Consider the following 8,764-nt stretch of genomic DNA (forward strand, 5'->3'; position numbering starts at 1 on the left):
GGAGCCCCCCAGATCCCCGCCCCCGGCCCGCTAGGCGGGGGGGGGGGGAAGCCATATTCCCCCCCCCCCTCCTCCCTCCTCATCCTCCTCCAGCCAGCCCTGCCACGGCGCACGTCACCCCACCCCGGGGACAGGCGGCACGCCAGGATTGTCCCCGCACACCTGAGCCCGTCCGTGCCGGCCGCGTGGCTGGCAGATGGTGCTGCTGGCAGCAGAGGGGGGGGACATTTGCCATCCCCCCCCTTCCCCCCCCGGGGCCATCACCGCAGCGCTCCCCCATTTGCCATCCCCCCCTTGCCCCCCCCGGGGCCATCACCGCTGCGCTCCCCGCTCACACTCAGCTTCACCGCTGTCACCCTGCACGGGGACGGGGATGGGGACAGGGATGGGGCTGCCCGCCAGGTAATGCCAGCTTTGGAGGGCGGCTGCATCTAATCAGATCAAGGCAGCATTAGGAGACCAAGGGCTTAGAGGGGATTTTTTTTTTTTACAGTGGAAAGGGGGAATGTGCCTGGCAGCGTCCAACCAACTGCATGGCTCCTTTGTCACACCACAGGATACCTCCCTTTGTACCCTTGGCATGGGTGCGTGCCTCAAGGAGCCCACCCCATCTCCCCACCTGCCCCCTTCCCAGCACTATCTCAGCCCCGACGGTGGGGGTGGATGGGCAGGGAGAAGCTTTCAGGCTCCCCAGCCTGGAGGCTGAATTATGCCCAGCACAGCCAGACAGACAGGGCACAGGGGGGGTGATGCTGGAGGCTGGCATGATGCTACCGTCAGACATAACGTAGTGACTCCAGTTTTGGGCTCCCTACCATAAAAAAAAAAAAGACATTGAGGTGCTGGAGCAGGTCCAGAGAAGAGCAACAAAGATGGTGAGGGGTCTGGAGAATAAGTCTTATGAGGAGAGGCTGAGGGAGCTGGGGGTGTTCAGCCTGGAGAAGAGGAGGCTGAGGGGGGACCTTCTTGCTCTCTACAACTCCCTGACAGGAGGGTGTAGAGAGGTGGGGGTCAGTCTCTTCTCCCAAGTCACAGGCGACAGGACAAGAGGAAATGGCCTCAAGTTACACCAGGGGAGGTTCAGGCTGGATATTAGGTAAAATTTTTTCACGGAAAGGGTTCTCAGCCATTGGAATGGGCTGCCCAGGGAGGTGGTTGAGGCACCATCCCTGGAGGTGTTCAAAAGATGGGTTGATGTAGTGCTGGGAGGTATGGTTTAGTGATGGTGTCACTTTTCGTTTGCTGTGTGGGTGTTCATTTTTGTCAAAATTAGGTTGACGGTTGGACAAGATGATCTTTAAGGTCCCTTCCAACCTAGAAGATTCTTGATTCTGTGACTCCTGCCCTGCTCCCCGTGGGGTTTCTGGAGCTCATGGGTACCCTCTCACTCCCGTGGGCTCCCCGGGCACCTACTTTTCTTGCAGTCGGGATCAGCGTGGATCTTGCGCACTAACAGTCCGTGCTTGTAGGTGGCGATGCTGGAGTCTTGGGAGAAGTCCAGGAAAGGGTTACTGCAGCTGCTGATGCGCTTGATGGACTTAGGGTTGGGGTCTGCCAGCTCCGAGAGGGACTTCCTCAGCTCCTCCTCGTCTCTGCCCAGGGAACAGATTTGGGTGGGGAAAGGGTTTGTCAACTTGCTGGGGAAAGCAAATACCGAGCCTCCCACCTCCCACCTGCTGGGGCCACCACTTTTAGGCCTGGCTTCTGAAAGGCAGGCCAGGAGGGGCAGACCAGTCTCCTGTAACAACTGGAGAGCATCCCAAACCCAGTCATGTCTCTGCCCCTCTTAGGCTGGCAGCTGAGGTGTTGCCTGGCCCCTCGAACGACAAGGCATAGGGGGTGTCTGCTGCTGCCCCAGGCAGTGAGGAGACTTTTTTTGGACAGGGCTGGGACTGATGCTGGCCAAACCGGTGAGCCAGGAGCCGTGGAGGAGCACTGCCCTGGGGCTGGGCACCACCACAGCCCCCCCAGACATATGGTGTAGAGGCTCACAAGCAGAAACCAGAGTCTAGAGGGAAACCACCCCCCCAAAGAGAGACCCAGGCTGGGGTCCCCACCCTTTTGGGGCAGTAGCCAAGCTGTGGGGCTGCGAGTCACCAGCGAAAGGGTGCAGGGAACCTGCGGTGGGGAGTCCTTGGGTGGCACTGGGGCTTCAGGTCACGGCCTGCATTGATGCCACTTCCCCCCCGCCCGAGAGGAAGATGTGGGAGCCCAGAGCTGCTGCCTTCCCCCTCCCTCAGACCCGCTCGCTGCTAATTAAACCCCTCAGCATCTGCCGGCGTCTCCATGGCAGCAGCCCGAGCGCATTGGCTCAGCGCTGGCGGTACCGCCGGGCTGATTAATCCCCGCAGCGCGGGCGCTGCCGCTCCTGCTGCTGGAGATGGCAGCTGTGGGCGAGGGTGCAGGCACCCTGAGGAGCCCTGGCACAGCCACGGACCCCCTACAGCCCGCCCGCTCCCACCCCGGGCATGGCCACTAAGGCACAAAGCGATGCCAAAGCTGCTGAGGGCAACCAGGGGTACGCTGCCACCGCAGCTCTCCAGGCACCCCCATCCCACCCCAGCTCATCCCACAGCCTCGCAGCCCTGTGGAATCACAGCTGATGGAGCCTCTAGGACATGGGGAGGGCAGCAGGGGTGAGGAAGCCCCCCCCCTTCCCCGTGCCTGCCCCCTTCATCACCCCCCATGAAGGATACTCACATGGCCCACTGCAACTTCTCATTCTTGATGGAACCGTACAGCGCCTGCGGAGAGAAGAGCAGGGGATCAGCAGGAAGAGTGGTGCCAGGTCAGGGGAGCTGCTGCGGGGACAGAGGGGACACGCCAGGCCAGCTCAGGGGCACTGGAGGTCAAGGCAGACCCAGGCCAGTTTGTCCTATTCCAGTCCCATCCTGGCCTGGCCAACCGACTGGCCTTGTTTGAGGGCTACATGTACCTTCTCCTGGGCACCACAGGACCTGCAAACCCACACACACCCTGGGCACGGTGTTGGGGCATGGTCCTGGTTGTCTCCCCTCCCTCTCTGCCAGCCCACGACAGTGGCACAGCGTTAGCACCATGAGAATGAGGAGTGCCAAACATTTCCAGTCCCTTGGGAGATCCACTTCCCACTCCAGGGTGTCCCAGGCTGGCCATAGGGATGGTCTTTCTGGAGGCCCAGGCCCCAGGAGAGCAAGCCTTCAGGCTGGACTTGGACCATGCATGCCTGCACCCTGCTCAGTGGGACTTCAGGTTGCCCCAGCATCTCCAGTAGCTCCATGCCACGACACACCACAGCCACAGTGACCTCCCCACCATCGGCCAGCTGTCCTGGGCTGGCAGAGGTGAGCACGTGGCAGCACCCAGTGGTCCTCAGCGATGTGATGCTCCCATGGGAGGCTGCCCATGCATGCCTGCACCCTGCTCAGTGGGACTTCAGGTTGCCCCAGCATCTCCAGTAGCTCCATGCCATGACACACCACAGCCACAGTGACCTCCCTGCCATCGGCCACCTGTCCTGAGCTGGCAGAGGTGGGCACGTGGCAGCACCCAGTGGTCCACAGCGATGTGATGCTCCCATGGGAGGCTGCCTGGGAGTACACTCAAGCTTCAGGCAAGGCTTCAGCAGGGCACTGGCCCTGGACTTGCAGAGTCCACCTCCACACCATCATTCAAGGAGACCTCGAAGGACCTCGTGGCTGGTCAAGGCAGGGTGGGTGTTTGTCTACCACTGCTTTGCTACCACTCAGGGTGGCACTGGGCTGTCCCTACCCCCTTCCCCAGCACCCCCCAAGCACCCTGACCTTGGGCCAGCCCAAACACCACCAAGTCGAGCAAGGCAAGACCCGTTGCCTGCATCTCGGCGCAGAAACAAGCTGAGCCTCTCTCCAGCAGGATGCTCCCAAACGTTTGTCCGGCCCCAGCTGGGTGCAAGCCAGGAGCACTCGGCCTGGGAGGCTCCGGAGAGGGTTTCAACACAGCACTGGGAGAGGGCTCCAAAGCAAGATCTGGAAGGCATCATCCTCAGAGGAAAATAATCAAGGCTCGCACAGGCTGTTCAGGCAGCTGTCAGCATCCATCACCAGGCCAGAGGCTGCTGCTGGAAGATCTGGCTGGTGGCTGAGGAGGTACAACCGGAGGCGTGCAGGGAGAGCCGGCCAGCAGACAGGCTCCAGCGGTGTCTGGGGAAGGGACATCCATCACTTCTCCCAGAGGAACAGCAGCGAGGACGGAGCGGGGACCCGGCTCCTCCTGCGCTTCCCCCTCAGGAAAACACCGACACCGGTTTCCCAGTTTCTCAGGATTCGCCCCAATTTGCGGGCAGAAAATTCTGAGGGTTCACTTGTCTCCCGGGAAGGCTCACGGAGGGGGTACAAACCTCAGCTGTACCCCGGAGGGGATCAGACCCCCCCCACCCCCGGCCCCATTTGTGCATCCCCTAATGCCACAGCGGCCAGGACGGAGCGGGGACCCGGCTCCTCCCGCGCTTCCCCCTCAGGAAAACACCGACACCGGTTTCCCAGTTTCTCAGGATTCGCCCCAATTTGCGGGCAGAAAATTCTGAGGGTTCACTTGTCTCCCGGGAAGGCTCACGGAGGGGGTACAAACCTCAGCTGTACCCCGGAGGGGATCAGACCCCCCCCACCCCCGGCCCCATTTGTGCATCCCCTAATGCTGGAGGGGTGGGATGCTGAGGTGTGAGCGGGGGGGCTACCCACAGCGAGGCACCCGGAGGAGCACGGGTTGCAAAGAGACCTAGAGAAGAGGCTGGCGTCTCCTGGGAAGGCTCACAGAGGGGGTACAAACCTCAGTTGTACCCCGGAGGGGATCAGACCCCCCTCACCCCCAGCCCCATTTGTGCATCCCCAGCGCCGGAGGGGCGGGATACTGAGGTGTGAGCAGGGGGGGTACCCACAGCGAGGCACCCGGAGGAGCAGGGGTTGCAAAGAGACCTAGAGAAGAGGCTGGGAGGAAAATAAACAACCCCAAGTCCTGCAGAACATAACCCAGGAGCAGAGCAGGGAGAGAGAAGCAGGCGTCTCGGAGCGATGCGGGTGATAAGGAATCGCCGAGGGAAACGGGAGAGAAGGGATCTTGCTCGCTTGCCAAGAGATGCTGAGAACCCACAGACACACAAAAAAAAGGAGACTGGAAAAGGGGCAGAGAGTTTTCCAGCGGGGACTGGGAACTGTGGAAAAGCTCCTCGGGAAGAGCAGGCAGGACAGGACGCGTGGCTTGGCTTCCACCCGGCTCAGTGACGATGCAGAGAGGGGTCAGCTGGGGAGGAAAATAAACAACCCCAAGTCCTGCAGAACATAACCCAGGAGCAGAGCAGGGAGAGAGAAGCAGGCGTCTCGGAGCGATGCGGGTGATAAGGAATCGCCGAGGGAAACGGGAGAGAAGGGATCTTGCTCGCTTGCCAAGAGATGCTGAGAACCCACAGACACACAAAAAAAAGGAGACTGGAAAAGGGGCAGAGAGTTTTCCAGCGGGGACTGGGAACTGTGGAAAAGCTCCTCGGGAAGAGCAGGCAGGACAGGACGCGTGGCTTGGCTTCCACCCGGCTCAGTGACGATGCAGAGAGGGGTCAGCTGGGACCCCGAGGAAGGGAGCTGATTTTGGAGGAGAGGGTGGAGGTGCTGCAGGAGGGGACCGCAGCCCCCGGACCCCCAGCCCCAGGCGGGAGGATTGCTGCTAAATGGTGGGTGAAGGAGCTGATGTCAGGAGATGCTCGGGGAGTAATTGTGGATGGCACGGTGCCGGAGAACAGCCAGGCAGAGCACCACGCTACAAAAAAAAAAAAACACCCCACAGGCTCTGGGATTGTGGTGCACACTTCAAAGTCTGAACTGTCTTGTGGCTTCAAAAGGCTCCAGCTTCCCCGCTGGCAGCCCTGAGAGCATCCCACGAGCCACGTACCCCCAGCCCAGAGATGGGGAGCCATAGGGGACAGTGAGAGAGAAAGCCAGGGCTCGGGGAAGGGGGGAGGTTGAGAGTGCAATACAAAGCTTTACGTCTACACTTAAACCCTGCCAAGACTCTGCTTGGCTAAATGCCATCCCCCAGCCGACACCGGTCTCAGGAACAAAGCTGGTGGACTCAGCCCAAGTCCTAGCTGAGAAGATGAGCTCCAGCCACAAAGCCCAGCCGGCTTTTCTGGTCCCCTGGCAGTCCCACCGCCCGTCAGCCCACTAACCTCCAGGTTCTTCAGTGCACGGACCATTTCTGCTGGGGAAGGTGGTGCAGGATGCTGAAGCCCAACACACAATCACACCAGACACTTGGTTTCATCCCTGAGTAGGTCCCTGGCTTCGCTCCGTGGATTCATTCCCCCCTCAGGCCAAGAAGACGGGCACCTCTTGGCAGCTCTGAACTTGCAAGCACTGCCCAAGAGGGAGCAGGACACTGGTCCCAGGCCACCACGGGTGACCCCCAAGCGTGGTTGGGGTTTTTCTGTCACGGCCGGGTTATGAGCTCACCGCTGCAGCACGCGGGGCCAAGCCAGCTCTGCCCTAGACATGCGCAACGCCGAAGGGACCTAGGAATATAACCGTCCCAGAGGGATTTCTAACTGAACCAACAACATCTTTCTTTGGTGCCCTCCCTCCCAAAAACTGGCTGAGAAAACCTCCTGGAGTCCTGCTCTGACAAACATCTCCAGGAGGGGTTGGGAGCTGAACCGGGCAAGAAGCTCGGATGCTCCAGCCCAGCCTCAGCACCAGCCCTAGGAAAACAGGTCAAGAAGAAGACATCTCCCCTTCAGCTCCCCCAGCCCAGAGCAGACAAGAGGGGAGATCCAGCGCTGGGTTTGGGGAGCAAGCTGGCCTGGACACAGCTTTGGCACAGACAGGACTGTAGCACAGTACTCAAGTAAGAGAGAAGGGTTAAGGCAGGAATTCAGGCATCCAGCAGAGGGTTTTAACCCTTTGCGGGGTGCCTCCTTTTATAACTCTTAGGGACACCATCCCCTTTCCAGTCTGCTGGTCTCCTGTGCTAAGCAACGGTGCTCCAGGCTCTCAGAGGTGCAAGATGCCCAGTGCAGACCAAGGCTCCCCTTCCTCCTGTCACCAGCCACGGCCAATGTGACATTCTGCAAGAAGGACTTCACAGCCAGCAAGCACCCTCCCTGTGGTCGTTCTGTGGTTCTTCCTCTTGCTGCGCCCGGCAGCACTTCAAATATATGAGAGCTCAATTTCTCACTTTTCCCCAACTTTTCCTTAGCAAAATTATCCCTCTCCACACCCAGCCACAAAGCTCTGGCGGGTCCCCCAGGCACCCAGCCCCTCCAGCAGCGCGGATACGAACGGCACTGTCAGATCAGGGACGGTTTATCAGTGAGAACCGTATCTATGTCAGGTCCCTTATTCACCTTCACAGCCCCCCCATCCTCAGCCCATCACCCCTGCTGCCTGCCCAACACGCACAACCCCGTGCTCAAGAACAACTCATCACCTGGCAGGCACCAACCCTGCTGCGCACCACCCCGTGTGTGTCCCCCCCCTCCCCTCCACTGCAGAGGGGCTCCTGCCTGCACACCGAGCAGAGGGAACCTGGGGGACAGACCTTTTCCCCCCCATCGGGTGGGCTGCCACGGGGACAGTGTCCTATGTGTCACCTTCCACCCTGCGGCAGGCAGCAATAGCAGCCAGCTGGGGATGGCTACCCATCCCTGCCCCACACTTTCAGCTCAGCAACCCCACCAAGCTGCCCCAGCATCTTTTAAAAACACCCCTTGCCCAGCTCACCCCCCCAACCCCAGGATGCCGGACCCCTCCGTCCCTCCCAGCCCGACCCCACGGCGAGGGAAGCGGCGCCCCAGCATCTCCCTTCTTCCATCCTTGCCTCTTTCCATCCGAGTGCGTCACAACTTAATGCTGCCCCCAGACCGTACTGCGCTATGACAGCATCGCCGCTTGCCACGGCCCCAGTGGCCCCAAAACCGGCGGGTTTTCACCAAGGTGTGCGTGGGGGGGGTGGCTCTGGGGTACCCCTGCCTGCCCCAGCCTCGCTGCAACATGGTGGGGACACACAAACACACCAGCAAGGACTCTTCTCTCACTGCTACACCCAAGGCAGGCACCCCACAGATGCACCCAGAGACAGCCTGTTCGCTTCTCCCCACCCAGGACAGACACACACAGCGGCGTAACACCCCCAAAACGGCGGAGAGCAAGCTTTTGGCTGTAAAAAAATCCCTTTTTTGTGTGTGTATGTGTGTCCAGGCTGCCACTCCTTCCTCTCCAGCTCTGCTCGGGGGGGGAAAGAGCCGGGGCTGGGGTGCTGCCCCTCGGTTCTCCCCCCAGCCCGGGGCTCAGCGCAGCCCTTGGCGAGGAGCCCGCAGCGCTTGTCACTTGTGCTAAGCCGGAGGGGCCGGTCCCAGCGGAACGGCTCTGTCCTGGATTCTTCTCGCTGCGATATTGGGTGGTTGGTGGGTTGGGTTTTTTTTTTTATTATTATTATTTTTCCAGCCAGCCTTGCTGCCAAGCCATCCTAAGCGGCGCAATGTCACCCGGGGCTCGCCGTGCTCCCGCTCCCCCCTACCTTTCCCCCGTTCCCGGGGTGCGGGGGGGAGGATGGCAGGGCTGGAAACGGGGACCCTCGGACGGACAGACGGACGGACCGACGGGGGGGGCTGATGGGGACCCGTCTCCGCAAAAAGCGGGCAGGGGAGGGAGAGGGGAGCCGGCTGCTCCCGCTACATCCACGCCAAGGCTTGAAGCACTCGGGGCGGGCGAGTCCGGGCGTGTCCGTCCGTCCGTCCGTATCCCCGACGGGGCGCTGCGCA

At 60.9% G+C, this 8,764-nt stretch overlaps 1 protein-coding gene across 1 annotated transcript in view; it reads right to left on the bottom strand.

Annotated features, from left to right (window-relative positions):
• Positions 1-8,764, bottom strand: part of PSD (pleckstrin and Sec7 domain containing) — a 77,919-nt gene that overhangs the window by 27,814 nt on the left and 41,341 nt on the right. Inside the window, exons 11-12 of the mRNA XM_014956340.1 lie at positions 2,701-2,744; positions 1,414-1,592 (exon numbers count right to left, since the gene is read on the bottom strand). Of these exons, the coding sequence (XP_014811826.1) occupies positions 1,414-1,592; positions 2,701-2,744 (223 nt within the window). The remainder of the gene's footprint in view (positions 1-1,413; positions 1,593-2,700; positions 2,745-8,764) is intronic.

This window comes from Calidris pugnax, unplaced genomic scaffold (genome assembly GCF_001431845.1).
Source record: "Calidris pugnax isolate Ruff unplaced genomic scaffold, ASM143184v1 scaffold196, whole genome shotgun sequence".
Classification (NCBI taxonomy): Eukaryota; Metazoa; Chordata; class Aves; order Charadriiformes; family Scolopacidae; genus Calidris; species Calidris pugnax.